The sequence below is a fragment of the Eschrichtius robustus genome, chromosome 11, assembly GCF_028021215.1.
Source record: "Eschrichtius robustus isolate mEscRob2 chromosome 11, mEscRob2.pri, whole genome shotgun sequence".
Taxonomy (NCBI): domain Eukaryota; kingdom Metazoa; phylum Chordata; class Mammalia; order Artiodactyla; family Eschrichtiidae; genus Eschrichtius; species Eschrichtius robustus.
The window spans coordinates 108,293,732-108,321,319 of NC_090834.1; the positions used below are offsets into that span (position 1 = coordinate 108,293,732).

The 27,588-nt window shown below is 57.7% G+C and overlaps 3 protein-coding genes across 5 annotated transcripts; 1 reads left to right on the plus strand and 2 right to left on the minus strand.

Moving 5' to 3' along the window:
* Positions 1–272: 272 nt before the first annotated feature.
* On the minus strand, positions 273–8,250 carry ZDHHC24 (zinc finger DHHC-type containing 24). The gene is made up of 3 exons (XM_068555312.1): positions 7,925–8,250; positions 6,464–6,741; positions 273–3,169 (listed from the first exon to the last, which is right to left on the minus strand). The coding sequence occupies exons 1-3, from the start codon at positions 8,203–8,205 to the stop codon at positions 2,874–2,876; spliced, it is 855 nt and encodes a 284-aa protein (XP_068411413.1). The 5' UTR covers positions 8,206–8,250; the 3' UTR covers positions 273–2,873.
* Positions 8,251–9,105: 855 nt separating this feature from the next.
* ACTN3 (actinin alpha 3) lies at positions 9,106–22,129 on the plus strand. Its single transcript, XM_068554067.1, has 21 exons — positions 9,106–9,286; positions 12,857–12,971; positions 13,150–13,269; positions 13,572–13,658; positions 13,740–13,827; positions 14,305–14,383; positions 14,472–14,553; positions 15,301–15,386; positions 15,706–15,798; positions 16,263–16,493; positions 16,619–16,766; positions 17,801–17,951; positions 18,515–18,623; positions 18,720–18,860; positions 19,108–19,290; positions 19,969–20,103; positions 20,199–20,378; positions 20,802–20,948; positions 21,044–21,109; positions 21,606–21,764; positions 21,847–22,129. Exons 1-21 carry the CDS (start codon positions 9,137–9,139, stop codon positions 22,003–22,005), a joined length of 2,709 nt encoding a protein of 902 aa, XP_068410168.1. The 5' UTR covers positions 9,106–9,136; the 3' UTR covers positions 22,006–22,129.
* A 153-nt stretch (positions 22,130–22,282) lies between these two features.
* Positions 22,283–27,384, minus strand: CTSF (cathepsin F). 3 transcript variants are annotated; one of them, XM_068555888.1, is made up of 14 exons: positions 27,024–27,382; positions 26,664–26,762; positions 26,263–26,347; positions 26,110–26,171; positions 25,908–25,983; positions 25,221–25,334; positions 24,965–25,110; positions 24,780–24,876; positions 24,619–24,699; positions 23,701–23,820; positions 23,556–23,620; positions 23,372–23,462; positions 22,904–22,962; positions 22,283–22,824 (listed from the first exon to the last, which is right to left on the minus strand). In XM_068555888.1, exons 1-14 carry the CDS (start codon positions 27,234–27,236, stop codon positions 22,750–22,752), a joined length of 1,383 nt encoding a protein of 460 aa, XP_068411989.1. In that variant the 5' UTR covers positions 27,237–27,382; the 3' UTR covers positions 22,283–22,749. The 3 variants fall into 3 exon arrangements, with proteins under 3 accessions (XP_068411989.1, XP_068411991.1, XP_068411990.1); XM_068555890.1 differs by lacking the exon at positions 23,372–23,462 and having other exon boundaries at positions 27,024–27,383; XM_068555889.1 differs by lacking the exons at positions 22,283–22,824; positions 22,904–22,962; positions 23,372–23,462 and adding an exon at positions 23,088–23,329 and having other exon boundaries at positions 27,024–27,384.
* Between the last annotated feature and the right edge of the window lie 204 nt (positions 27,385–27,588).

Sequence of the window (27,588 nt, forward strand, 5' to 3'; positions counted from 1 at the left end):
CCTGGGTTCAATCCCTGGTCGGGGAACTGAGATCCTGTAGGCCACGTGGCACAGCCAAAAAAATTAAAGGTAAGAGATATAAAAATTAAAAAGGAAGAACAAAACTATCTTTTCATAGATATGATTATAAATACAGAAAACCCAGAAGAATTTTCAAGTAAATAATAAGTTTTAGATTTGCTGGACATAAGAAAATTATTTTCATAAACTATGAATGATAGCATCACAATATCAAATACATAAGAATAAATCTCACCAAAAAAGGCATGATCTTTATGAGAAAACATACATAACTTTATTGAAAACATTAAATGGAGAGATACACCATGTTCACGAACTGGAAAATTCAATTTCATGTGGATGTTGATTTTCCCCAAACTGATCTATATAGAGTCAGTTAGGTTCCATTCACAATTTCAAGGGGGGTTTTTATTGGTAGAACTTGACAAGCTGATTCTAAAATTTATATGGAAGAGCAAGGGCCAAGTATAGATCTTAGGAGATCATACACAGGGGTAGATAAAATGATCAGTGGGACAAGAGAGAAAAATAAATTGTGGTATATTCAATGGATCGCTATACAGCAAGGAAAAGGAATGCTCTACAGCCACACACATTAATTTGGATAAATCTTAGAAACACATTATTGAAGGAAAAAGCAAATCACAGAAGAATAAACAAGGTGTGGCTCCGTTTATATAAAATTCAAAAACATGCAAAACCAGTACAAACATATGTAATAAATTCACAGAGCAAAGCAAGGGGATGGTTAAGACAGCACAGTGTTTCCTCTACCAGGGAGGGGCACAGCAGGGGCCTCAAAGGAAATAGTATCCATTTCTTAAATGGGGGGGGGGAGGGTGTTGTTTCTATTTTATAAATATTTCCTTGTATATTTTCACTATAAAAAAAAACAAGGGCTTCCCTGGTGGCGCAGCGGTTGGGAGTCTGCCTGCCAATGCAGGGGACACAGGTTCGGGCCCTGGTCTGGGAAGATCCCACATGCCGCGGAGCGACTGGGCCCGTGAGCCACAACTGCTGAGCCTGCGCGTCTGGAGCCTGTGCTCCGCAACAAGAGAGGCCGCGACGGTGAGAGGCCCGCGCACCGCGATGAAGAGTGGCCCCCGCTCGCCGCAACTGGAGAAGGCCCTTGCACGGAAACGAAGACCCACAACACAGCCATAAATAAATTAATTAATACAAAAAAAAAAAAAGCTGTAGTTTAAAAAAAAAAAACACGAAAATATATTCTGGAGGGTGAGGGGTAAAGCAGTAGAGGAAACAGAAGTCTGCCAATGCTTATGTACAGCACAAAGTGACAAGTACACCAAGTTCCTAACAGAGTTAAAAACTAGTAACAGAGCATGCTGTTCAGAAAAACAAAGAAGTCTTAGCAGCTCAAACCTTTGTGGGCATGGGCGGGGCCTGTCAGAAGGGTGGGCTTCTCTGAGGGTTCTTGGAAGGCAAGCCTGCCATGTCACTGAAGGACTACCCCCCTCCCCCAGCAGCACTTGTAGGTTTTCACTTAACTCCATTTTTGGTCCAGTCCCTCACCCCCACCCTCCCCAGGGCCCCCGAGATGCAAAGCTTCTTCGAAAAGCCCCCGCCTCCACCCCAGCGGGGTAGCAAGGGGTCAGGTGGGTCCTGGGGGGCGGGGCAACCTAGCTGCTTCTCATAGAGACCTTGAATCAGTCCCGTCCCTACTGTCAGCCCCAAACCTTGCCTTCCACGGTGAACATCTCCAGGGCTCCTGGGGGCAATCGGGCTGCCTCTCGGCCCCTCCAAGAGGGGAACGCTTAATTTCAAGTTCTAATTCTCTAAGAGAGTAAATTAGCCTCTATCCACTTTCCATCTTTCAGAATGTTGTCAGGCTCTTTGGTCTAGTGCTGTCTCCCTCCTATTTTCTTTGTCTTTGTAAATTTACATCATTTTTAATTTCTTTACTATCATTTTAGATTTTAAGAGGAAACAAACTCACATGTTTAAACCTGCCACATTTAACTGGAAATGTCTATTTACTATATTTAAATAAAAGTGTTTAACAAGTAGCTCCTGAAGAGTCCAGAGAGGAGGAGCTTACCAGTCTCAGCACCATCCAGCCAGCACAGATGCTTGAACATCCCCACCTGATTTCTCTGCCTTGATTTTTTCGGCTGTTCAAGGGTGAAGGAGAAAGCACAAAGATCTGGGTTCAAATCTGGACTCCTCCATTTACTACCACGTGATCTTATCACATCAACTCTCAGGGCTTTATCACCCACATAATTGCTGCCCAGTGCACCGGGTTAGCTGGAGAGAAGTTCATTGAAATTGTTGCTGTGAAATGTTCCTAACTATAAAGCACTGAACCTGGGAAAGAATTCTGGATTCTCATACCCTGGATCACTACATTCTGCCTTAAGCTGCTGGCCACCCCCCGCCCCAAGGCCGCAGGAGGCAGAGCCCTGGCTCCTCACACCCTCAGGCATTCTGTGGTTCCCAGGCCTGACAATCAGAGGAACTAAAAACAGCAGCCCGGGAAACATTGAAGGTCCAGAAACCCACAAAGATGGAGGGAGTCCAAGAACCAAGTGGGCACTTTATTAACCTGGCAAAGGGGCAGCTGGGCAGGCCGAGCAGCCCCCTGCCAGACCCTTCGCTGTACTCAGGGGCCACTGATAGAGGCAGAGCCGCAGGGCCCAAGCCCTGGACACTAGGAGTCCAAGCTGGGCAAGGGCAAGGCTAAGGGCGGGGCTCGAGTTGCTGAAAGCAGGCATCAAGTACCAGCGTACCAGCCTGCCTCCCCTTCTGAGGCTGGGGGTGGGCCTGAAATGAGTTATTTGAGTCCCCTCTCCTGTTCCCCACTCCTCGTACAGCTCAGGCTCTTCCTGGAGTCAGGAAGCCATGAGTCCCACATCAGCTGTGGTCTGGAAGGTGATGCCGTCCCCCGGCAACGGGGAGGCCAGGAAGGGCCAGAGCCAGACAAGGACCCAGCGGGGCCCCAGGACCGCCTGCAGGTTGTGGGAGAGGCCCAGGTCGTAAGCGTGCTGGCCCCGAGCCCACTCCCACGTGGTCTGGCCCCTCAGCAGCAACATCCCATGGAAGAGCAGTCCAGCCCCGCACAACAGTGCACCCGCCACACACGTGTCGGTCACGAAGGCCAGTGCAAACTGCGCCAGAGACACTCTGCCTGCAAGGAGAGAGCAGAGAGGGTCAAGGAGAAGCAGCAGGCACAGCCGTCCCAGAGCCCAGCTCCTGCCCTCCTCCCGTCCCCTACTCCACCATGAAGCAGGGCGCATTGCTCCGCTCAGCAAACACTGAGTTGTTGCTCCCTGGCCAACCCATGCCGGCTGATGGGAACACACTGGTGAAACGGGCAGACACAGCCCCCTGCCCTAGATGTGACTTTCACTCATGCATCACAAACTTGTGAGCACCCCCCATGAATACCAGGATGAATGGCAGGTAGCATCTCCGACCTCAGGGAGCTCACAGACAGACATTCAAGAGATCATGTCTCAGTTACTTAATTACAGCTGTGATGTGTGTGACAATGGAAAAGTACAGCATCTTGCATCATCTTGACCCACAGTAGGTAATAAGTATCAGGTGAACTAATGAACTACAAGGTGCCGTGAAATGTTATGTCGAGCGAGAGAAGCCAGACACAAAAGGTTATGTATCGTATGGTGCCATTTATATGAAATGTCCCTAACAGACAAATCCATAGAGACAGAAGATTAGTGGTTGCCAGGGGCTGGGGGCACTAGGGGGAAATAGGGAGTGACTGCTTAATGGGTACAGGGTTTCTTTTGGGGGCGATGAAAATGGTCTGGAATTAGACAGTGGTGATGGCTGCACAACACTGCGAATATACTAAATGCAACTGAATTGTGCACTTGAAAATGGTTAAAATTATGAGTTTCATGTTATGTGAATGTTTTTTCAATAAAAAAAGAGAGCCTACTGGCGGGGAGATGACATGGAAACTTATTAAGAGGCTCAGGGAAATAAACTTCATCTATTTTGACAGTGATATTTTGGGTGATGCCTGAAGGTTAAGGAGGTACTTGCTAAGTGAAGAGGGGAGAACACATTCTGTTTGAAGGTCCTGAGGCAGGATGGAGAGGTGCCTGCGAGACAAGTGAGTGGACAGTTCTGGAAGCTCAGGAGAGAAGCCCAGGCTGGATGCGCAGATTTGTGAGTGGTTGGTACCCGGGCGGTTCCGAGACCCGGCAGAGTGTGTAGGGAGATGAGAACGGCGTCTCGACCTCAGCCAGGAAACCAGGTCCTTAGGGATCAGATATAGGGAAACCAGGAAGGAAGGAGGAAACCCCAAAGTACAAGCTGTCGGGGACGTCAAGCGTAGAGCCCTTTAAGGAGGCTGAAGGCCAGCAGTTTTATGAGGCTGAAAGGTCTCATAAGCAAGAAAAGAACACAGAAGGGTCCTCTGGGTTTTGTGGAGACAGAGGCCTGGGGACTGTGGCAGTCTTGGAGGACGGGTCGGGGCAGAAGTCAGTTTGGAGCAGGTGGAGGAATGGGTGGGAGGCAAGGAAAAGCAGCCTATGAGCCCAGGCAAGTCCTTTGACTTGGCTGCTGGTGGAAGAGCCAGAAGGCATGAGCTGGAAGAGGAGGACGTGGGGTGAAGAGAGGCTTTGTACCAGGTGGGAAAACCCGAAGGAAGCCAGTGGAGGGAGCCTGGAGTGGCAGGAGGAGAAGCGACACACGGTGTGAGGCCTCCAAGCGGGGAGGAGGGGTCGGGCACCAGGAGGAGCTGGGGCAGTCAGCTTCTGCCCCCAGGACAGGACAGCCGATTCTGGACGTGCCATCTGATGTCTAATTTCCTCTGTGGTGTATTTTCAAGAGAGGTTGGGGCTTGGAGGACAGGAAAGTGGGAAGAATTGAGCTGCAGCCATTAGGGGGAGGAAGCTTATGAGAAAGCAGGGCAGCCAGGCACCGCTGAGGGCCTGTTGAGGTCAGCAGCCATGAACGTGGCATGATAGCAACTGCCACATAGTCCCAGGCATCTCTGGCAGCTCTCCGCAGCCAAGGGCAGACACAGAGAAGCCAGGAAGGCACAGCGGAAGGAGGACGGAGCAAAAAGGCTTGAGATGAAATGTTGCAGAAGGCCGGTGGAATGAGGGCGCTGCGCTGGACCTGGGGCAGTGAGCGGGGAAGGTGCTGATGGACAGAAAGGTGAGGGCCAGGAGCTCCGGAGCAGGTGTCTCGGAGCACAGAGTGAGAGATGGATAGGAGAGGCGGTGGGGGCAGAGAGAGGGGTGACATGGGGTGCTCTGGGAGGTGACACATTTTGGATTCTGACACGACTCGGGGCGGGGGGATGTGGGAGTAGGGGAAGGGAGGAGGGGAGGAGACGGTCAAGAGGCTGAACGACTGGGGCCATTCACCCACGCTTTCAGATACCTATGCCTTCAGCAAGGCCCAGGGCTGAGAGGGAGACGAGGGACCGGAGCGCAAGTCTTCAGTGACTGCGGGGAACGAGTGGGAGACCGTGGATGACCAGGGGTTGGGGGCGCGCAGACAGGAGCAGCTGGAGGGCTTGAGTCTCAGTGGAGGCAGGGGGTCATGAGGAGGGCAGAGGAGGGCTGCTCAGGAAGCCAGTGTGGGCACAGGAAGACCCTGACAGCCCCACTGGGCCTCCCAAGACCCCCTCTGGGCTGCAGGGAGGGGGGTCCTGGGGACAGAGCTGGGCTTGGATAGGATGAGGAGACAGAGCCACTATTCAGAGTGGTCAGGGAGTTTAGTAATTGCAGGACAAGGTTACAGAGAGGACCGTGGACAGGTCAGGAGGAAGGAGTCAGGGAAAAGAAAGCCCGAAGCATTTTGGGGGGCAGAGAACAAAGTATAAAAAACCAGTGGGGTTTCTACCTTGGGTGGTGTCAGAGGAAAGTGTCAACCACACAGCCTCTCAATCAGTCTCCTGATTCAAAACGTCCCCTCCCCACTTCCAAGACTGGACCTTCCCCTGCCTGTAACTTTCACTGGCTCCCCACTGCCCAGTCAAGTAAGGACCATCTCCTCACACTCCATTCAAGGCCCTCCACCATCCAGTCCTCACTTACTGCCCTAGCCTTAATTCTCACAATTCCCATCAAATGCCTTCACTACTCCGTGCCCAACCTCCAAGCCTTTGTTCACGCTGCTCCCCTAGCTCCGAATGCCCCCCACTTAGAATGCTCTCTCACCGTCCCATCCCCCTCTAGGTGAAATCCCACTAGTCTTTCCTCCCCTGCCACCACCTTCTGGAACCCTCCCCTGATTCGCTCAGCCAGAACTCTGTACCTACGTTGAGGCCCTGTATTTTACCAGACCGCACACCCAAGTGAATACCAGGCCCCCCTCACCTCCCGTAATTGACATTGGGACTAGGTCCCCAGGGCGCTGCCCGGAGAACCAGCCGGAAATCCCATCGCCCACCAGAATGGGCCTCTGCCTCCCTGTGCAGGCCTCCCCGGCCCCCCACCTGTGAGCAGCATGAGCCAGGGCAGCAGGAGGAGGGCGGCGGTGTGGAGGGGTGTCTGCGCTCGCAGCAGGGCTGACAGGGCAGGGCCCAGCAGCACAGAGATGTGCAGCAGGACACCTGCGGCGTGAAGCAGCAGACACAGGAAGGGCCGGTAGTTGTGGAAGCCCACGCAGCGGCCCAGCAGGCGGCAGTGGTGGTCCCGGCGAAGGATGCAGATGCGGCAGGCAGAGCAATGCCCGCTGCGCGGTGGCACCTGGCTTTGGCACTGGTAGCAGTAACTGCAGGGAAGGAACCACAGGGTCAGTTCCCCCAGCAGCTCTGAGTGCCCCATTTCATGCCCGGTCAGCCCCTGAGCCCATCCTGGGGAAGCAGGCACAGCCCCTGCCCTCTCTAAGCTTCAGGTTCTTCACAGGTAAATGCAGGCTAAACACCACTTCCCAGGCCCTTCCATTCCTGGCACAGCAGGTCTGAGGGCTCTTCCAGCTCTGAGAGCCCCAGTCCTGAGGCCTTTCTCTGGTCTCTAACATCCGGAAGCAAACTTCTCCTGTCCTCCACTGTTACCACCTCCGTCCAAGTCACCATGAGCTCCCCCCTGGATTATTGCAACAGCCTCTTGCCTGGCTTCCCTGACTCCACCTTTGTCCCAACTGGTGTAGTCTCACCCCAGCAGCCAGACTGATCCTTTTAAAAATCTAAGTCAGGGGAACTCCCTGGAGGTCCAGTGCTTAGGACTCCGTGCTTTCACTGCCGAGGGCCCGGGTTCGATCCCTGGCACGGCCAAGAAAAAAATAAATCAAATAAATAAAATCTAAGTCATGTCCCTCCTCTGCTCAAAACCCTCCAATGGCTCTCCATTTCACTTCCAGTGAAAAGCAAAGTCTTCGAGGTCTTACAAGGTCTTTATGTCTCTGACTTCTCCCCCCTCACTCCACCTTGGCCACACTTGCTGTCTTGCTGTTCCTGGAACATGCTGGGCACACAAATGCCTCAGAGTCTTTGCATTATCTGTTCCCTCTGCCTGGAACATTCTTCCCCCAGATGACTGTGGCTAACTCTCCCCCCTCCTTCAAGTCTTTGCTCAAATGCCACCTTCTCAATGAGGCCTACCTTGACCATCCTATTTCAAACTGCAATTTGAGTCTCCTTTATCCTGCTCTCTCTGTTTCCTTACCACCAACACCTTCTAACATACTACATTATTTGCTGACTTATTACGCCTAAAGTTTATCATCTGCCCTCTCCCTGAAATCAGGAATATGTTTTATTGTACCTCCAGTGCCTGGAATAGTACCTTGCACGTAGTAGGTACTCGAATATTGTAAGTGGATGAATGATACTCCTTCTGCCGTCTGGTTCAAGCGGATCTTACTGTAAACTGGTTCTAACATCTTCAGGTCCTGAGGCCCTCCCCCTGCCCAAAGCTCCCGCTTCTCCCCCCGCCAGATCCCGTGCCCCACTCACGCCCAGCCCTGGCCCAGACCACGGCCGGCCAGCATCACACCCCGGATGCTGGGGTCCGAGCGCAGGAAGAGCCCCACGTTGCCCAGTAGGTTGAGCAGCTGGAAGGTTGCCAGCGCAAGCTGCAAGGTCCGGGCCAAGGGTCCCAGTGGGGGCGGTCCGGGACCCAGTACCAGCACGTAGGCCAGCTCCAGGCCCACGGCCGCGGCCCACAGCGCGGTGAGCACAAGAGGAAGCCGCGCGGACGCCACCTCCGCGCCCCCCACAGCCCAGGGTTGCCCCATGGCCTGGACCCACTAGCGGTCGGATCCCGGGTACCCCGCCGCTTCCGTATTGGGGCGGGGAGAGTGGCAAACGGACGTCTGCTACGACCAATAGAAGCTCTGAAGGGGTGAGTGAGCGTTCTGGTTCACGGGGAGGGCCCGCAGATACGGAGATGTGATTGAACGGCCGAACGAGCCAAAGAGATGCTTGGAATCTCGTTGGCGCTAAAGCCGGTAGGGCAGCGCGGTTACAGCCCACCCGCGCAGGCCCCGCCCCTCCCGCAGAAGTCCCGCACACTGGTGCCGCTGGCCGGCACTCCGGGAGGATTGAGTTGCAGCCTCGGTGGCGTCGGGGATTCGCGGCTCAGCACATTACCCCTCTCACCCTAGTCGCCCCGATATTACCCCTGCCTTGGCCCATCCAGCTGGCTTGGAGCCCATCCCCATGCTCTAGTGTCTCCCTTCATCACCCCAGAAAACATTCAAAACAGCTCGGCGCCTCGGTGTTTCTGACTGTGAAATGGGAATAGTGCTCCCTGTTCCCCACCAGCGCGGCGCAGGAAAAGGGTCATGAGGAGGCCCAAAAGGTAGCTTCTAGAGCAGTCTCCAGCCACTATTATTATCGTCATCTTCGTTGTACACGTGAGGAAACAGACTCAAAGAGGGCCCGTGGCTTTCCCAAGAGTCACACAGCGCCCAAGCTGCGGAGCCGGAACGCGAACCCCGGACCTCCGCCACGGGGTACACCCCAGTGCCCCCAAATTCTGCAGTCTCCTAGCCTCAGGACAACCTGCTGCCTGGTCCCGACCCGAGTGGCCTCGCCCCCATCCGGCCCCTCCCTCCTCCCCCATATTTAGCGGGAATCCGATCCGGGGCTGGGCCGGGCGCTACTTAACGCGGCCCCCATGTTCTGGAGCCCGCCGAGCGGAGCGGAGCCAGGAGCCCGAGCGAGATGATGATGGTTATGCAACCCGAGGGTCTGGGGACCGCGGAGGGGCCCTTCGCGGGCGGCGGCGGCAGGGGCGGCGAGTACATGGAACAGGAGGAGGACTGGGACCGCGACCTGCTGCTGGACCCGGCCTGGGAGAAGCAGCAGCGGAAAGTGAGTGCTAGCCCATTTCCTCATGGCAAAACTGAGGCCTGAGAAGCCAGGCGGTTTGTCCTTGGCATCTCAGCAGGTCAAGGGCAGAGCCTGTCTTAACCCTCAGTGCCACTTCCTCCCCCAGGCTCTGCCCATCAGTCCTCTGCTGTCCCCCAGGGCCCGAATAGAGGGCTGGAGACCCTCACGAGGGGTTTAGGAGGACAAGAAGAGTTTCTGGGGTCCCCACCCCACAGGGTTCATTCCCCTGGGCCCACTGCTCCACTTCTGCTAAGGAATATGGTTTGGGCAAAGCCCGGGAGATCCAAGTTCGGGGTGTGGGTGGGGTCGGGAAGAATGATCTTTGTCTCCACAACCCCACTCTCTAGTGAAATATTCCCAGACCCCACCTGCGGACTTGCAGCCAGGCAGCTAGAGGACTTGGGAGTGTGGGGAAGGGGTAACCGTCCCAGACCCCTTCCCCACCCTCTCTATGTTCTCTCCAGCGTGGTGTCCGTGGTCACTCTATCCCAACTGTCAAATGAGGAAACGGGGGCTGAGATAGGACCCAAATCATATGCTGTCAGAAAACAGGACACCCCGCAACCTGAGGGTCTTTGCCCATTGCTTGCCCCACCCCCATTCTTTCCCAAGATACCCCTCCTCACCCCAGCGGCCCTGAATCTGCTGAAAAGGCCATGAGGTCGGGGAGGAGGGGAGCCCTGGGTTCCCTTTCGTGGTAGGTAACCTGACTCTCTGGCCAGATAGACATTTCGTGCTGAGGCAGCACCTTGGAGGAGCTGAGAGGGGCACATGGGCAGCTGCTGCCCAGGCCCAGCCTTGTAAGGCACTCGGGCCTCCCCTCCCCGATCTATTTTCACTCCCAGACTTTCCCAAGTGGAGGGGGCAGGACACCTGGGGACCCAAAAGAGAAAATGATCCAGGCTGGAGTGAGGAAACTTTGGGGAGTGTGGCAGGACAGCGGTAGGAGTGTACCACAAGGTCATTAGACCCTGCTCAGCACTTGCCAACAGTGTATAAGTCCAGGAAAGGGCAGGGGAACAGGGGTGTTTGGTGGAATTTGCAGGATCTGAGAATCCCAGAATTTAGAATCAGAGCATTTCCACTGGGTTAGTTGACAGGAGATGACCCCAGGGGCTGGGAGGCTCAGCTGACTCAGCTAGGGTGCCCGGGGTGACACGCCTCCCCCCAGGCTCCTCCTGCACCTGTCTCCAAGCAGGGCTGTGGTCCTTGGGTCCAGCAATCTCCCGGTGATGTCATCCCTGCCCCTGGCTCCAGCTGCCATCTGCTCTGCAACAACTCCTATCCCCCCACCCACCCACCCACCCAGGCCTCTCCCAGATCCAGGTCCACATGCCCCTCATAAGATACAGGCTAGTCTGTAACTTGCTTTCATCACTTAAAATATCAGGAGCATCCTTCCAACCCAACTTACAGCCACCCACCTCATCGACTCATTCAATGATTGCATAGAGTAGATGCTCTGTAAATTCATCAGCACCCCCTGGAGTTGGACATTCTGGTTGTTTCTCATCTAACATTGTTTATTACAATGTAATGAACATCTCTGTGCTCAGCTTTAGTCCCACCCCCATGCCTGCTTCTCCTCCATGTCTTGAAGCACTCCTGCCTCCTCCCACCTGATAACCGAGTCCTCTTTATTCAACCTCATTGCAAACATTCATTCATTGTTTCTTAGGGAGGTCCTAGTATGTGCCAGGCACTGTTTTAGGTGCCAGCAATTCAGCAGGGGACAAAAGTAAAGACCCCGCCTCAGGGAGCTTATATTCTAGCAAGGACAAATGTTTCCATCTCATCCACTTGATCCTGCCCTGTCCCACTCACTGACACCCTTCCTCCCTCACCCTGGTCTCAGTCGGCACCTCCTCACTTCTCCCTTCTGCTCTGCCAAGCCATTTGCCTCCCCTCTGCAACCAGAATGAGCTTTCTAAAACACAGTGCTGCCCCTCCCCCTCCTGTGCCTGAAAGCTTCCCCTGTTGCCCTCAAGATCAAGTTCAGACTCCCTGGCTTAGCACTCAAGATCGTGCATGACCTGGCCTCTGCCGCCCCTCTGGCCTGCCTCTCACCACGTATACCCCAACACCCCCAGAGCAGTGCCCAGATAGCTGTAGCCCCGCAGACCTAGTAACTGTTTCTCATCGCCAAGCACTTGCCCATGTGGCTGCCCCTGCCTGGAATGCCCTTGCCTGCCCTTCCCTGCCTGAGTAACTCCTGCTCTTCCATCACAGTTCTGATCAATTATTAACCTTCCCCAAGAGGTCCCTCACTTGATATGAAGAACTCCTCCCCTAGTCTCCCCAATACTTGTCTCTCCCAGCACTTCTCAGACCAACAGGACTCTTTGACTGACTGTGAGTTCCTTTAGGGCAAGGAGCAAATCTCATTAAAAGTCATGTTTGTCAAATGAAAGAATGCCCCTTCCTCCACCACGGAGGCCTCACCCAGTCCTGCCTTTCCTCCTGCCCTATCTCGACCCAGAGCATCTGAGACTCCAGGGTTGGAAGGAAGTCCAGAGAATCCAACTGCCCTCTCTTGTGCTCGGGGCCCCGTCAATTTAGTGCTCAGCACCCACTTACACAGCGGAGGGAAAGAATTCCAAATGATTTCCAGGGCCACCTCCCTGGAGTATCTGCTTTGCGGTGGCAGGGGGATGCTCTCAATTCCAGAATCCTGCAAGGTCAGGGGAAGAAGGACCTGAGACATCACTGAGTCTGAACCCTTAATTGTGCAAATGGAGAGACTGAGCCCAAGAGAGGTCAAGGGGCACATCCCAGGTCACAGAGAGTGAGTAGCTCAGCTGGGATTGGAGCCCAAGTATGGATTCCACCAAGGAGTGCTGATGGCAGAATCCAGGGCCTTGAGCCTTGGTAGGTTGGTAGAAACTTGTGCACCAAGCTCTAGGTCACTGCCATCCCCCAAAGACACACAGCCATATACCACCCCGCCCATCTCAGACAGAGGCTGAGGCGGAAGCACACTGGCCGGAGAGGGAGGGCAGTCTCCTCCAGAAACTAGGTCAGGCTGGGCCTGAGTGTCCAGCTGATCCTCTACAGCCTGCAGAAAGCTCTTGCAGCCTCACGGTCTGCTTGAAGGCCAGTTCACAACAGCCTTAAGAGGTCGGTGAGGCTGAGATAATAAAAACACAGGTGCACAGTCCCTCAGAGCTATCTGTGCTTCGACCCAGAATTTTTCAGATTTGAGGCAGTATCACCCTGCACTGACCCTTGTGCCTCAGAGAGCCCCACACTTTGGAGTGTCTGCTTTACAGGTTTCTAATTCCCCCTTCAGTGCTTGAGACTGGCACAAGCTGTTGTGCCGGCAGTGAGGCACCCCAAGTCCACACTGGGACCTGAATGGGCCCCAGACCCCATTTCTCCTTTTCCAGGAGAATTAAATCTCAGAGAGGGAAAGGGGCTGGCCCCAGATGCACAGCAAGTCAGTGGCTGAGCCGGTACTTGAATCCAGGGCCTTGGGCTCTGAGATCTGCCCTGACAGAGGAGCCAGGGCGCTGTCCTCAGCACTAGGGTCTGAGCACTGTCCTCTGCCCCCAGACCTTCACTGCCTGGTGCAACTCGCACCTGCGCAAGGCTGGCACCCAGATCGAGAACATCGAGGAGGATTTCCGCAATGGCCTCAAACTCATGTTGCTCCTGGAGGTCATTTCAGGTGAGGGGTGCAAATCAGTGCACAGGGACCCCAGGACCCAGGGGAAAACCCAGAGAGCTGGGGGAGTAGTGGCATCAGAGTGCTGGAGGGGGATTGCTGAGGGAGGGGGAAGTTTGAGGACCATGTCTTCAGCTTCCTCTCATGACCTTTGACCCTTGACCTCTCCCCTCACACCCAGGAGAGAGGCTGTCCAGGCCAGACAAAGGCAAAATGCGCTTCCACAAGATCGCCAATGTCAACAAGGCCCTGGACTTCATTGCCAGCAAGGGGGTGAAGCTGGTGTCCATCGGTGCCGAAGGTGAGGTGATGGCAGGAGGAGGCCTGGGCAGGGGCCGGGGGTGCGGTCCCTCATCGCAACAATGGGGATAACCGTCCGTGCCTCGCAGGCGGGACTGTCAGGAGCCAAGGTACGCAAAGTGCCAGCGCAGGACCTGGCACCCAGTAGGTGTTCAGTGAATCATTTTGAAGGAAAATGATTGAGCACCTACCTACTAGGTGCCGGCCCTGGGATGGGGACAAGGGCCAGAGGGCGGAGCAGGGGGAGGGCAGCCAAGGCCTCGAGTGCCAGGCGGAGTGTGTCTCCACCCCCCCACTCTTCAGAGGTTGTCGACGGGAACCTGAAGATGACCCTGGGCATGATCTGGACCATCATCCTTCGCTTCGCCATCCAGGACATCTCCGTGGAAGGTGAGCGGCAAGGAGGCAGGTAGGGTGAGAGGGCTGGCCCAAAGCCGTCCCCAACCAACACTCACCCCCGTCCCCGCCCAGAAACCTCGGCCAAGGAGGGCTTGCTCCTGTGGTGTCAGCGGAAGACGGCGCCGTACCGCAACGTCAACGTGCAGAACTTCCATACCAGGTCCGTCTGCCCATCAGCGTGTGGGGCCTCAGCCGGGCTCTGGGCCCTGGCATAAGCCACGAGGCAGAAGAGGTCACAGCCAAGTTCCTGCAACAGTGTCTGAAAATAGGAGGACTCGGTCAATGTTGAATCGAATCCAGGAGGGCAAGGGGGGAAATTCCTGGAGGAGGGAGCACGGGAGACATCCCGGGAAGGGTGTTCCAGCCAGAGGGAACCTTGTGAGCAAAGACCTGGAGACCAAAAACATCTAGAAACTGGTGTAGCTTAAGCACAAGGATGTGAAGGAACCATGATGAGCTTGGAGGAAATGGTCCCAGGTTGGCAATCAAGGGCCTTAAATGCCAAGCCAAGGAGTTTGGACTTTACTCCATTTTACAGATGAGGCCGTCCTGATAGGGGTGCTCCTGGGACGAGGGTAGGACAGGGCCGCAGCTTGAACCCAGGCTTGACGCCCACACTCCCCTTCTCTCTGTCCAGCTGGAAGGATGGCCTGGCCCTCTGTGCTCTCATCCACCGGCACCGCCCCGACCTCATTGACTACACCAAACTGCGCAAGGTAGGCCTCCGCCACCCCCAGCCCCGACTCCCCAGTCTCTGCCCTCAGCTGACCTTTCACCTCTACCCCCCTCCCGCACACCATCTAGGATGACCCCATCGGCAACCTGAACACTGCTTTCGAGGTGGCAGAGAAGTACCTGGACATCCCCAAGATGTTGGATGCAGAAGGTGAGAGTAAGCCTCGCCCGGGCGAGGACTCCGCTTACGCACCAGTCGGCACGGTCCTACCTCCACACCTTTGCCCCTGCTCCTCCCTCCTCCTGGAATGCTCTGCCCCTCACCCTGCTCCCTGGGCGGAATCCTCCTTGCCAACAGGCCCCCTTCTCCAGGAGCCCTTATCCGGTCCCCTGTCCCTCTCCACCCAGTGGAACCAGGCTCTGCCGCCTCTGCCTTATGTAATGGCTCCACCTTCTACCTCATAGCCCAGTTACCTGGGTCACCTGGCGGCATGACGGTCACCCATCCTGGGAGCTGCTCTCGGGTGGGTCCTGCCTCTTGTCCCTGTGCCCATAAAGGCTTTAGTCAGTTGAACCAGCAAACATTTTCTGGGCACCTACTGTGCCTGGTACCCTGGATGTGAACTTAGGAGAAAGACAGACAGGCAGACAGACCAAGGTATGGGATGGTTAGAGACACCAGGCAGTGCGGACTGGGGCCTCATCAGGGCTACAGTGTCTGCTCACTCACCCACGCCCTCATGCTCCCCTCACCCCAGGGAGGGGGAGGTTGCTAGGCCCTGGGGTGATCCGAGAGGGCTCCAGGGAACAGCTGGGTTTGGGGCATCTGGCAGCTAGTGGACATGACTAGATGTCTCTGCACCCTACCGTCCCGAGGGAACTCTCTGCCTGGGTGGGGACAGGGGCCCACTCCCCATCCCTGGCTTCAGCCAGTCGACACCTCGCTGCCATCCCGCAGACATCGTGAACACCCCAAAGCCCGATGAGAAGGCCGTCATGACCTACGTTTCCTGCTTCTACCACGCCTTCGCGGGGGCGGAGCAGGTAGGGGCTCAGCTGCTGCTGCCTGGGCTGGGCGTGTGGGTCCAGGGGCCCAGGCTTGGCAGCACCTCCACATTTGGAGGTGCCAGGCCCCACGTGGGTGGGAGTGCCACCGTCCCAGCCGCACATAGTCGATCCTTGGGGGAGCTCAGGCGCGGAGGCCTCTGGCCTGGAAGCCCATCCTTACCCTACAAGATGTGCCCCCTCATCCTCTCCTCTGTTGCATGGGCCCAGGTTTGAAGGGTTTACAGAGGGAGGCTGGGTCGGGGGTGTCTGTGGCAGCTTGTTCTAACGCCAGCCCTTCTGCCCACTCCCACCACAGGCAGAGACAGCCGCCAACAGGATCTGCAAGGTGCTGGCCGTGAACCAGGAGAACGAGAAGCTGATGGAGGAGTACGAGAAGCTGGCCAGTGAGGTGAGGCTGGGGCTGAGAGGACCGCCCCCTCTCCCCTACCTGTGCTCTCCCAACCCGGCCCTGCCGCTCCTCCCAACCCAGCTGAGCCCTGGCCTGGACCTGCAGAGCCTCCCTCTCCTCAGAGTAGCCGTGGCCTCTCCCAGCCTCCTCCTGCCATCTTTACCCACCCCCTGCCCCCTTCCGCCCACCCAGGCTCCTGTCATTCACTCATCATCCATCCAGCTACTCGTTCATTTCTCCATTCACTCATCTTTAGCCAGTCTCCTGGCCCTTTGTGCTTTGCCGACCTACACTGGTCCCTGGACTCAGAAGTTAACCATCCTGCTCCTGCCCTGACAAGCGGGGACCCCCACCCTGCTTGAGGCCCGGCCTTCTGGCCACAGCTTGGGTGTGGGTGGAGAGGGGTGGGCGAGGTGAGCAGGCCCACTCAGCGCTCTCTGCTCTGCCCCTGCCTGGCCCCGCAGCTGCTGGAATGGATCCGCCGCACCGTGCCGTGGCTGGAGAACCGCATCGGCGAGCCCAGCATGAACGCCATGCAGCGCAGGCTGGAGGACTTCCGGGACTACCGGCGCCTGCACAAGCCACCCCGCGTGCAGGAGAAGTGCCAGCTGGAGATCAACTTCAACACATTGCAAACCAAGCTGCGGCTGAGCCAACGGCCCGCCTTCATGCCATCTGAGGGCAAGCTGGTCTCGGTGAGCCAGGCCAAGGGAGGTGGTGACCCCAGCCCTGCCCACATCCTCCGGGTGACCTTGGACTCTCTGTCCCCATCTGTACAATGGGTGAACTGTGATGGCGGACACCTCTGCCTGCCCCACAGGACATCGCCAACGCATGGGGGGCGCTGCAGCAAGCGGAGAAGGGCTATGAGGACTGGCTGCTCTCGGAGATCCGGCGCCTGCAGCGGCTGCAGCACCTGGCAGAGAAGTTCCAGCAGAAGGCCTCCCTGCACGAAGCCTGGACCCAGAGTAGGTACCTCTGGGGCCTGATTCTGTCCTGGGGTGGAGACTGGTCGGGGGTAGGTGTTCTGCAAGGAAGCTGGAGATCTGTTTTCTAGTCCCACCCTGACTTGCTGTGCAGTCAAGTCACTGCCCCTTTTGGGGCCACAGTTTCTTTATCTGTAGACTCAGGCCCCTTTCTCCTGGCTCTGGTCTTCTGTAGGTCTGCTCTGATTAATTTGTCATTTAGCACTTTATTTGTGTATGTGGCAGGTGTCCAAAGGTGAGTCCCCACACTAACATCATTTACATTATACCCAAAGTATACTGATGCCAAAATATTGCATGAATCAAATATATCACTGGGTGAAAACATTCGCTCTGTATTCTATCAAGGATTTTAATCCTATAACTGAATGAGTCCTGCTTAAAAAAATAATGAACGCTAATAATGGATTATGGACATATTGCATAGCAGTGGTTTGACAGAATAATTCCTTAAATATACGGCCACTTATGTGATCCTAACAGGTCTTTGAACCTCTAAACCTCAGTTACCTTCTCTGCAAAATGCAGAGGCACTCAATAAATGGTTGCTGCTGCAATTACTGTGACTGTGGTCTTATTTGCATAATTATGGTAACTGTCATTCTCAAAGCACTTTTACATTCATTATTCATTCATCCAACAAATATTCATAGAGGGTCTACCAAGTGTCAGGCACTGGGTAAGCAAAGGAAAAATGGATCAAGGGCTCACTGGGTTCACAGAGTCATTGGAAAGCACTTTGCGATCGAATGACACCAAAAGTGTACCAAGGGCCACCCCAAATCGTGCAGGGTCAAGGGACCCTGACATCACTCACGGGCCATGCCCTGGAACAGGAGCTTCACTTAGCTTTATCACACTAGTGTCTCAGAGCAAACCCCGAGGGTAGGCTGGGCAGGTGTGGTCACCTACGTTTCACAGATGAGGGCCCTCCATGGTCACACAGCCCGGCTTGGACCCCCTGCTCCTGCCGCGGCTGCTGCTGGCTGACCTGAGCCGGGCCTCTCTCCGAGCAGGGAAGGAGGAGATGCTGAGCCAGCGGGACTACGAGTCGGCTTCGCTGCAGGAGGTGCGGGCGCTGCTGCGGCGCCACGAGGCCTCTGAGGGCGACCTGGCGGCGCACCAGGACCGCGTGGAGCACATCGCTGCGCTGGCCCAGGAGCTCAAGTAGGCGCGGATTGCCGCCGGGCAGCCCGGGGTGACCATGCCCCTACCTGGCTCCACCCCTTCTCCCTGCTCCCATAGCCCTCCAGACCTTTTGCTTTCCCTGGTTTGGTAACCCTGCCTTGGTACTCATGTCCTTCCCCGTCACCACTTACTCTGCCCTCCTCCTGTAACCCTCTCCCCATCTCCAGACCCCGCTCTGCTACCCACGTTCTTCCCACACTGGCGCTCGACCTGCCCCCAAACCTGGCAGCTCCCTTCAGCTTCAGGCAGGCCCAATCCTCACCAGCAGCCCGGGCCTTGTGCCACCTCTTGGAAACCGGCCCCCGAAACTCCAGGCCCTGCCCCTCCACCCAAGCTCCTCCAGGGACTGGAGCTGAGGACCCCCTTCTCCCAGGAATGCGCTGGGAAGCCCCTGCTCTAGGAAAGCCCCGCTTCGCCCCCACCTCCCCTGGCTCCCTTATGCCTTCACCACCACTGTGCCCAGGTTCCAGCCCCTGGAGGGCAGTCAGGAAGAAATCTGGGCTGGAGTCTGGCCCCAAAGTTGCCCCCCTTCCTGCCCCCAGTGATCTAGACTACCACGAGGTGGCCTCGGTGAACAGCCGCTGCCAGGCCATCTGCGACCAGTGGGACAACCTGGGCACGTTGACCCAGAAGAGGCGGGATGCGCTAGAGGTGAGGTTGGGGTTCAGGGAGGTGGAGGCTGGACACTGGAGGAGGTGAGAGGGCCTGCTGGGCAGGCTGCTGACTGGCCGTCCCTGTGGCCCCTAGCGGATGGAGAAGCTCCTAGAGACCATCGACCAGCTGCAGCTGGAGTTTGCCCGGCGGGTAGCGCCCTTCAACAACTGGCTGGACGGCGCCGTGGAGGACCTGCAGGACGTGTGGCTGGTGCGCTCGGTGGAGGAGACCCAGGTGGGCACAGGGGTTCCAGGTGTGGGGCGGTGGGATGAGATGACAGGGAAGCGGCCTGTTTCTGTCAGCCACCCCTTTGGGCTCCTGGGGAATGGGAGGCCAGAGAAACGAGTGCTGGGAGACGGAAGGCCTGGGTTCTCCTGCCACTGCTGCCCTGGCCCCACTGGATGGCCCAGAGCACGCTGCTGCCCTTTGTTGCTGCGGGAAGTAGGGGCGCTGGTTGATGCCTCCTGCCTGCCCTCCCCAGAGCCTGGTGACAGCACACGAGCAGTTCAAGGCAACGTTGCCCGAGGCCGACCGAGAGAGGGGAGCCATCCTGAACATCCAGGGTGAGATCCAGAAGATCTGCCAAACATACGGGCTGCGGCCCAGCTCCACCAACCCCTACATCGCCCTCAGCCCACAGGACATCAACACCAAGTGGGACACGGTCAGTGCCACCTGTGACCTTTCCCTGCCTCCCCCCGCTCAGATGCGTTCTAACCACCCTGATCTGTAAAATGGCCGTAACAGCAGCATTTTCCTGTGAGGCGTGATTTTTTCTTTCTTTTTTTTTGGCTGCGTTGGGTCTTTGTTGCTACGCGCGGGCTTTCTCTAGTTGCGGCGAGTGGGGACTGCTTCATTGTGGTGCGCGGGCGTCTCATTGAGGCGGCTTCTCTTGTTGTGGAGCACGGGCTCTAGGCACGCGGGCTTCAGTAGTTGTGGCTCGTGGGCTCTAGAGCGCAGGCTCAGTAGTGGTGGCGCACATGGGCTTAGTTGCTCCGCGGCATGTGTGATCTTCCCGGACCAGGGCTCGAACCCATGTCCCTTGCATCGGCAGGCGGATTCTTAACCACTGTGCCACCAGGGAAGCCCCTGTCAGGCCTGACTGAAGCAGAATTAGATCCGGTGTGTGGACATCCTTTATAAAACAATCTAAGTTCATTAAGAATGATGTCATGGGCCCCATTTTGCAGACGAGGAAACGATCCTAGAGAGGCTGAGTGCTCAGAGCTTGCCCCCCACAGAGCCCTGAGGCCTTGGTTCAGAGCGGCAGGAGCAGTGTGAGGGGCTGGAGCCCATCTCCCACTCCCAGAGCTGCCCCTGGCACAACCAGCCTCCCTCCCAGGTCCTAAAGCTGGTACCCAGCCGTGACCAGACGCTGCACGAGGAGCTGACAACGCAACAGGTGAACGAGAGGCTCCGGCGGCAGTTTGCAGCCCAGGCCAATGCCATCGGGCCCTGGATCCAGGGGAAGGTGGAGGTAAGGCTGGGATCATGAAGCCAGCCCGGGGGAGTAGGGCCAGGGCTGGGCCACCGGCAGCTGGGAGCCCTCATTCTGCCCGGCTCCCCCTGCAGGAAGTGGGGCGCCTGGCAGCGGGAATGGCTGGCTCTCTGGAGGAGCAGATAGCGGGGCTGCGGCAGCAGGAGCAGAACATCATCAACTACAAGAGCAACATCGACCGGCTGGAGGGTGACCACCAGCTGCTGCAGGAGGGCTCGGTGTTCGACAATAAGCACACCGTCTACAGCATGGAGGTGGGATCACACCCGCTCAGGACAGAGGGGAGGCGGCAGTGGCTGGGGAAGCCTGGGGCGGCCACAGCTAGACACAGCACATCTGCCCCAGGGGTTCCCCAGTTCAGCATGGCCAGGTCCCCCAATGTACTTGTGGGGATACTGAGACCCAGCGAGTGAAAGTGACCTGGCCAGTCACAGAGCAGTCTAAACCCAGGCCTGGATTGGCCATGGCTGGTTGATCAATACGTAATACATAATAAATCACCAAACTTTAAGGCAGGAAGGGCCACTGGACGTCACTCTGTGGAAACTCCAGATGGGGACAGAGGCCCAGCAAGGGGGAGGACTTGTCCAGGGTCATACAGTGAATTGGGGGTGGAGCCAGACCTAGTGGCCAGGCACTGGCCACCCACTGACCCAGCCTGTTTTCTGCTTTCCCAGCACATCCGTGTGGGCTGGGAGCAGCTGCTCACCTCCATTGCCCGCACCATCAACGAGGTGGAGAACCAGATACTGACCCGAGACGCCAAGGGCCTGAGCCAGGAGCAGCTCAACGAGTTCCGGGCATCCTTCAACCACTTTGACCGGGTCAGCAGGGGCTTAGCCCTGTGCGGTGGTGGACTTAGGGGCAGCGGGGGGGCGGGTGTTGGGGACTGAGCCTGACATCTGCTCCCTCACTACAGAAGCGGAATGGCATGATGGAGCCCGACGACTTCCGGGCCTGCCTCATCTCCATGGGCTACGACCTGGTGAGTGTCCCCCAGCCGCGTCCCAGCCATCCCACCTGTGCCCGTGTCCCTTCCACATCACACATGACCTCATTTCCTCCTCACCCACCCCCTGGGGCTGGGGAGAATTACCCCATTTCACACAGGGGCTACCAAAGGCTCAGAGAGGTAAATTAACTTGCCCAAAGACACTAGATTTGGACCTTGTTCTGTGTGACTCCAAAGCCTGAGCTTGCAACGTTTCTACATCACAGAAACAGCACTACAGAGAGGCCCAGGAAAAGGTCAGGACCGACGGGCAGCAGGGGGCACTGCCATGGGCAGGAAGCACTGCCGCGGGCAGGAAGCAGAGCACAGCCTAGCAGAAAGGATTTCCCAGACCTAGAGCTAAGGCTGCAGCGGACGGTCTATGGAGAAAGGGGGCACCTTGTCACTGGAGCTGTCAGGCCAGGGGGACACCAGGAGCCCTCCTGGCTTAAGCACCCCCGGGCACGGTGCCCGGCCTCTAACCCTGCAGGGGGAAGTGGAGTTTGCTCGAATCATGACCATGGTGGACCCCAACGCAGCTGGGGTCGTGATCTTCCAGGCCTTCATCGACTTCATGACCCGAGAGACAGCCGAGACTGACACGGCTGAGCAGGTTGTGGCCTCGTTCAAGATCCTGGCGGGAGACAAGGTGAGTCCCTGGCGGTGCAGGGGGCTGGCGGGCGGGGGCAGGGAACAGGACCTGTGAGCCCTCAATCCCTCTTCTTCCCCAGAACTACATCATGCCTGAGGAGCTGCGGCGGGAACTCCCAGCTGAGCAGGCCGAGTACTGCATCCACCGCATGGTACCCTACAAGGGGGCCGGGGCTCCAGCTGGAGCCCTGGACTATGTGGCCTTCTCCAGTGCCCTCTACGGGGAGAGCGACCTCTGACCTCGACCCCTGAGGTTCTCTATGCAAGTCCGGAGAGAGGGTGCTTCCTCTGGCTGATCCCATCCATCCCTCGGAGCAAGGGCCCTAGAGAATGACCGGCCAAGTGTTTCTCAATAAAAAGCCATAGTGGGCCTCTCTCCATCTCCTTTTGCTTCCTGAAGCAGAAGCTGGGCCCTCAGGCTTCTGGGCAGGACCAGATGCCTGACCTTGACCCTCCTCCAGGGGTCCCCACCACCCCTCCTTGCCCTCAGGGTCCGACATTCACACTACACTGGGGTCCAGGACACCTCTTTATTGTGTTAGAAAAGGTTGGTTACAACAGTTTCTCTAGACATGGAAGGCAACACTGTCCCCAGATCCAGGGGGACCAGAAAATTTATAGCATCAGAGGAAAGCTGGGGCAGGAAGCCAGAGCCTACAGAGGACAAAGCTGGCTTTAAGACCAGAATATTTTCTTCCCCCTGCTCCTTACCCGAGCCCAGGGTTCTTGCCCCAGCTTTGGCTGCCAAGACATCATCCTTCACCCCAAGATCCTCCTAGCTACCACAATTCAACAAAGGTGCAGTTGGGGAACTTCAGGGTGGGAGTAGGGGCTGTGCCCCTAGCCCAGTGGCCTTTGCTCACCCTGAGGTACCTGGTGCCCATCCCTCAGCCAGCTGTGCCTCCTGGGGAGGGGCCTGGTCATGCAGGTCAGGCAGGGGAAGGGGCTGCTCTGGTCAGCACCAGGCCCTGAGCTGGTGCGCCTCAGTCCACCACTGCTGAGCTGGCCATGATGTTCACACCACAGGCCCCGGAGCCACGGTGCAAGTAGTAGTAACCCTGGGAGAGAGGGGGCGTGGGTGAGGGCACTGGGGCAGGATGGGGGCTGGAGGGCTGGGGCCAAGCAGGCGACACTCACCTCCTCGCCCCAGTCAGTGCCCCAGCTGTTCTTGATGGCCCAGAAGGGAGTGGCAGAGCCTGGGAGCAATGCGGAGAGCAGGGGGTCAGGGCCCCAAGCACTTTGCACTCTTCAAACGTCTGCTGTGGGCCTACTGTGTGCCAGGTACTAGGAAAAGAGCGGAAAGCAAGACAGGCCCACCTACCACGCTCCTGGAGACCTGGTGCGGCTCTGGGGTTTGGGGAGGACACCCCCACCTGCCTCTAGCAGGGTATCCATTCATAACACCTCAACCTCCCAGTGCCTTGGCTTTCCCATTCATAGAGAGGACGGATGATCCTGCCTGGCCCATAGCCCGAGGCAGAGGTAAGGACAAGGTTCCTCGGCGTTCCCCTGATGCCCCCTCCAGAGGTCCTGAGATGCTGTGGTCCAGCCTCTGCCTGTGACCTGGGGTGGATGGATGGGCAGAGCAGGGTCAGCGGAACTCACGGTTGCCGTAGCCCACGAGCAGCACAGCGTGGTCGATAAGCCAGGGGCTGCAGAGGGGCCGCAGTGGGTGGGAGATCCCATGGCGGTAGAACTGAGGGGGAGAATACGAGTAGGGGGCCAGCTCTGAGAAGTGGGGGAGGAGTCAGCAAGAACTGGAGCAGGAGCAGTGAGGCTGGGGTCCTACCTGCATGCCAAAGGCGTTGATGGCGACGGAGATGGGGCCCTTCTTGGCTAGCCAGGCCGCCAGCTCTAAGACAGAAGAGGGGCAGTGTCAGGGGCATCCAGGCCCCAGCCCCACCTGGCCTGTCCTCACCCCCTCCCTCACTCACTTTGCTCATTCTGGCTCAGCTCCACTGAGTCGTTGATGTAGACCTTGGCCTTCTCTGCAGAGAAGCTGCAGGTCTGCAAGTGGCCGCGGTAGCTGTAGTCGTCCTCTGTCTCCAGCCCTCCTGGGGAATGGCGGGGGGCAGATCGGGGGTTAGAGAAAACGTGGGCCCCAGTTCACAATACTCATCTGCTCCCAGCCAGGGGCTGTGCTAAGCCCCTCCTACACAAGGCCTCACGTTCTCTATCCACCCCCAGCGACAGGCCATCCTCTCTGAGGGAGGCCTCGTTCTAGAGGTGACACAACCGAGGCCCAGAGGGATGGGGGAGCCACCAGTGAGAAATGTGGCAGAGATGGAATCCAGCTCCCAGCTTCTGACTCCTCACTCATCCCAGCATTCCTGGGACTCCTGACCTTGGCTTGCTTGTCCGGCCCTGACAGTTTGCTCCCAATCTGGCCCAGACCCCCGCCAGATTCCCTCACCAATCTTGGTACAGCCACCTCAATCCCTCAGCCCTCATTTTCCTGCCACTGCTCAACTGAATCGCCAATTTAGGACAATGCCTCCTCTCAGGGGTGAGGTGTGCTGCTCCCTGCTTTAGCAGCATTATAGAAATACAGACCGCCAAGCAGTGAAAATACCGAGACCCCCTGCTGTGCACCAGGGACTTCACAGATATTTCCTCACTTGACACTTAAGACGATCCTACAAAGTGGGCACGAGGAGCCCCATTTCCCAGGTGAGACAACTGAGGCTCTGAAAGAGCTGACCTGCCCAAGGTCTTCAGCCGGTAAGGGTCAGCATTGAGACCTGAACCCAGTTCACGTGACTGCCACACTCCTGTCTCTCCCCTCCCAAAGTGACTTCCTGTGGAGGGAGCCGGGGCTCCCGCTGCCCCTCCTGAAGCCCATGACTGCGTACCCAGAGTCCTTATGGCTGAGTAGGCGCTGGAGGGCAAGCCGCCCAGGCAGGCCTTGTCCACCTTGTCACAGTCCAAGAGCTCTAGGAGACACAAGGCTGGTCCCGAGGAGCCCTCCGGAGGGGCTGGGCTGGGGGCGGGGCGGGCAGAGCGGGGTGCTCACCCTGCTCAGAGAGGGAGAGCAGGGCCCCCCGTTTCAGGAACCACTGGCCCTCCACGTTGCCTGTGACTGAGAAGGCCCAGCAGGAGCCGCACATGCCCTGCGAGAGACAGGGAGAGTCAGGGCTGGGTCCCTTCCAAACGCCAGTGCAGTCCTCATGTCCCACCCTCACCTCTTGGGGGTCCAACCTGGTCCTTGACTTTGGTGACAGCCCCCTTACTCCTCCAGTCCCACTCAGGTGGAGGAAGGTCAGGGATGGACTGGGCCAGGCGCATCTTCTTGCCAGGCTCCCCTTTTAGGAGGGGATTCAGGTAGATGGTGCGGAACTCCTCCTCTGTGGGCAGGGGATGGGAAAAGAGTATTCTAAGCCAGTCCTGACCAGGGGCCTTGGGAGCAGGCCCTGTCTCTTCCAGGTACCATGATGGCTCTGGCCACCACCCCTACCTGTAAGGTCACTGAACTTGGTGACCCCATACCGAGCTGTGCCACGGTCCAGGGCCTGGATCTTCTGCGCTCGCACCATGTTACTGGCAAAGACGGACATGCGCCACCTGGCTTCTGAGGAACAAGGAGTAGAAGAGAGGCTTGGGCCCCAGGCAGATCATAAAAGGAGAGGTGCTTGGGGATAAGAGGCAGAGGTTTCCCTGGGGAATGGTAAGCTCTGGATCAGGCCTGAAGCTTATTTCAAGAAGGGCAGAACCCTGGGGTGGGTGAGGGTAGGGGGCCAGACCTGCAAGTGATAATAATGGGGCCAAACCGGGGTGATGACTTCCCAGGTACGAAGGCAGAACCGAAATGGGCTCCAGAGGACATCCTGAGACAGGAGGTTGTGGGAAAAGGCCACCATGCCAGGGGTCCTCCAGCAGAGAAAATCTGGCCTTTGCCCCATCCCACTCTACCCAGGATGATGGAGACCTATGGTTTCTGACCAGGAAAATCAGATGGGAGAAGGGGCCAGGTGCCTGAGACGGCTGCCAAGTCCTGGGAGGCTGAGCAAGAAGTTGGGGATTTAGGGGCCCTTGAAAGGAGGCACTGCCCCTTGTGCCCTTCCCCTCTCCCACACCAAGGTGCCAAGTTGGGGGGAAGGTCCTGATCTGATCGGGACAGGTACAGCCAAGGCTAGGTCCTCACCCTCCTTCGTATCATATGTCCGGTTATAGGTGGTGACAAAGTCCTTGAAGATTGAAGCCATCTTCACAGAAAAGTCCTGGAAAGGCAGAGGGGTCTTTACAAGGCGTCCTTCTCAGAATGACCCGGGAGCCCCAGGCCAGGGTGAGGGGAAGAGAGGGAATATAAGGCAGCAGCCAGTTCCCCAGACAAACAGGTTCCTCACCTGGGGCAGGGGATCCTTGTTCAACAGTGGAAGGAATGAACTGAAAGTCTCATTTTTGTCATCTGGAGAGGGTTGGAACAGAGAAGCATCAGGACTGACCCCTGAGCGAAGTCTGACCTGAGCTATCCCAGCATCCCTGGGCTAACCCAGCACCTGTAATCTTGGTATCCACTGGGCCACAGTCCCGCCTCAGCAGCATGTGTTTCCCCAGCTCATTCAGGACTTCAAAGCTGCAAAGCTGGAGGAAGAGGAGTAAGCCCGTCGCGGGGCTGGGACAGGAGCAAGGCCTTGGCAAGACGGAGCCGGAGGGTCCCCCAATGAGGACCACCTCCAAGGCAACCATCCCCATAGGGGACAGCGAGGCACAGTACGGGAGTGAGCACCCAGACACCCTCCCTTTTACAGCATCTTGGTCTCTGCCCTTCCAGGCCTGGGGAGTGACTCACGGTGGGGTAGCTGCGGCCTCAGATCCCTCCCTCTAGACTTGACCGATCATCCCAACTACTGCCAGACTCAGTCTGGGGGCAGGGTATTGCAGGAACCCCATCACTCACCAGGGTTTTCTTGGACACAGGGAGCTGGCACACCGTGGGGTCGTTGCAGGGCGGCTCCACCAGGGTCGCCTTCAGGGAGTACAGCGACCCCTGGCCCGCCTGGATGGGGGGGGAGGGGGGCGCCGTGAGGCGGGCACAGCCACTCCCTCCTCAGTCCGGCCTTCGTGGGGCTCACAGCCCCACCGTGCCGTTCCCCTTCCCAATCCCTAGAGGTCCAACGCCCCCATCCCAAGTCAGGCGTCCAACGCCCCAGCCCCAAGTCTACCCCAAAGCTCCCAGCCCTCGGACGAGAGCCCCGCTCACCCCGCACCGGCCCCCCACCCGCCGCCGCCGCCGCCGCCGCCCCCAGCGCGTCCTCACCCGGCGGACGCGACCGCGCACGACCCTCAGCGCGGCCCGCGTCCTGGCAGCCCGGCCGCGGTTGTACATCTCTAGGGCGAAGCGGGCGGGCTCCAGCAGCTCCGGGGACGCCAGCTCCCAGGCCTGCGCGCCGGCCGCTCGGGGCTCGTTGGGGGCCGGAGCGGCGCCCGGGAGCAGCCCCAAAAGCAACAGCAGCTGCAGCCAGGGCGCCATGGCGAGGGCGAAGCCGGCGTCCCGTCCTCACGCTCTGACAGACGCGCCGCCCAACCGACCGGGCGGAGCAGCCCGCGGCCCGGGGGATCGGGGGTGTTGGGGGGAGCCCTGGGGGTCCCTCCCTCCGCCCCTCCCTCAGCTCCAGGGCGGCGGGGTGCCGGCCAATGGGCGCCGGGTGGGGGCGCCTGCGCGCTCGCTTATTCACGTGAGGCTCATGGGGCGCGCTGGCTGTGCGGGCAGCCTGGCGTCAGTCCCGCGCTGACTAACGCGTCCTTGCACCAGCCGGGTCTGGGGAGGGGTGGCCCCAGCCGCAGCCTTGAAGTAATCTTCTTACGTCTTGGAGCTGCTGTTT

What these genes read in the sequence shown, in the direction of transcription:
- ZDHHC24 (XM_068555312.1), bottom strand. Translation starts at nt 8,205, where the DNA reads ATGGGGCAACCCTGGGCTGTGGGGGGCGCGGAGGTGGCGTCCGCGCGG. An exon ending in GGTCTGGGCCAGGGCTGGGC is followed by an intron (nt 6,742 to 7,924) that starts GTGAGTGGGGCA and finishes CCTTCCCTGCAG; the next exon opens with TTACTGCTACCAGTGCCAAA. An exon ending in CTGGCTCATGCTGCTCACAG is followed by an intron (nt 3,170 to 6,463) that starts GTGGGGGGCCGG and finishes CTCTCCTTGCAG; the next exon opens with GCAGAGTGTCTCTGGCGCAG.
- CTSF (XM_068555888.1), bottom strand. Translation starts at nt 27,236, where the DNA reads ATGGCGCCCTGGCTGCAGCTGCTGTTGCTTTTGGGGCTGCTCCCGGGC. An exon ending in ACAAGGATCCCCTGCCCCAG is followed by an intron (nt 25,984 to 26,109) that starts GTGAGGAACCTG and finishes CTGCCTTTCCAG; the next exon opens with GACTTTTCTGTGAAGATGGC. An exon ending in GCTCTCCCTCTCTGAGCAGG is followed by an intron (nt 24,700 to 24,779) that starts GTGAGCACCCCG and finishes TGTGTCTCCTAG; the next exon opens with AGCTCTTGGACTGTGACAAG.
- ACTN3 (XM_068554067.1), top strand. Translation starts at nt 9,137, where the DNA reads ATGATGATGGTTATGCAACCCGAGGGTCTGGGGACCGCGGAGGGGCCC. An exon ending in GGTGTCCATCGGTGCCGAAG is followed by an intron (nt 13,270 to 13,571) that starts GTGAGGTGATGG and finishes CCCACTCTTCAG; the next exon opens with AGGTTGTCGACGGGAACCTG. An exon ending in GGATCCAGGGGAAGGTGGAG is followed by an intron (nt 20,104 to 20,198) that starts GTAAGGCTGGGA and finishes CTCCCCCTGCAG; the next exon opens with GAAGTGGGGCGCCTGGCAGC.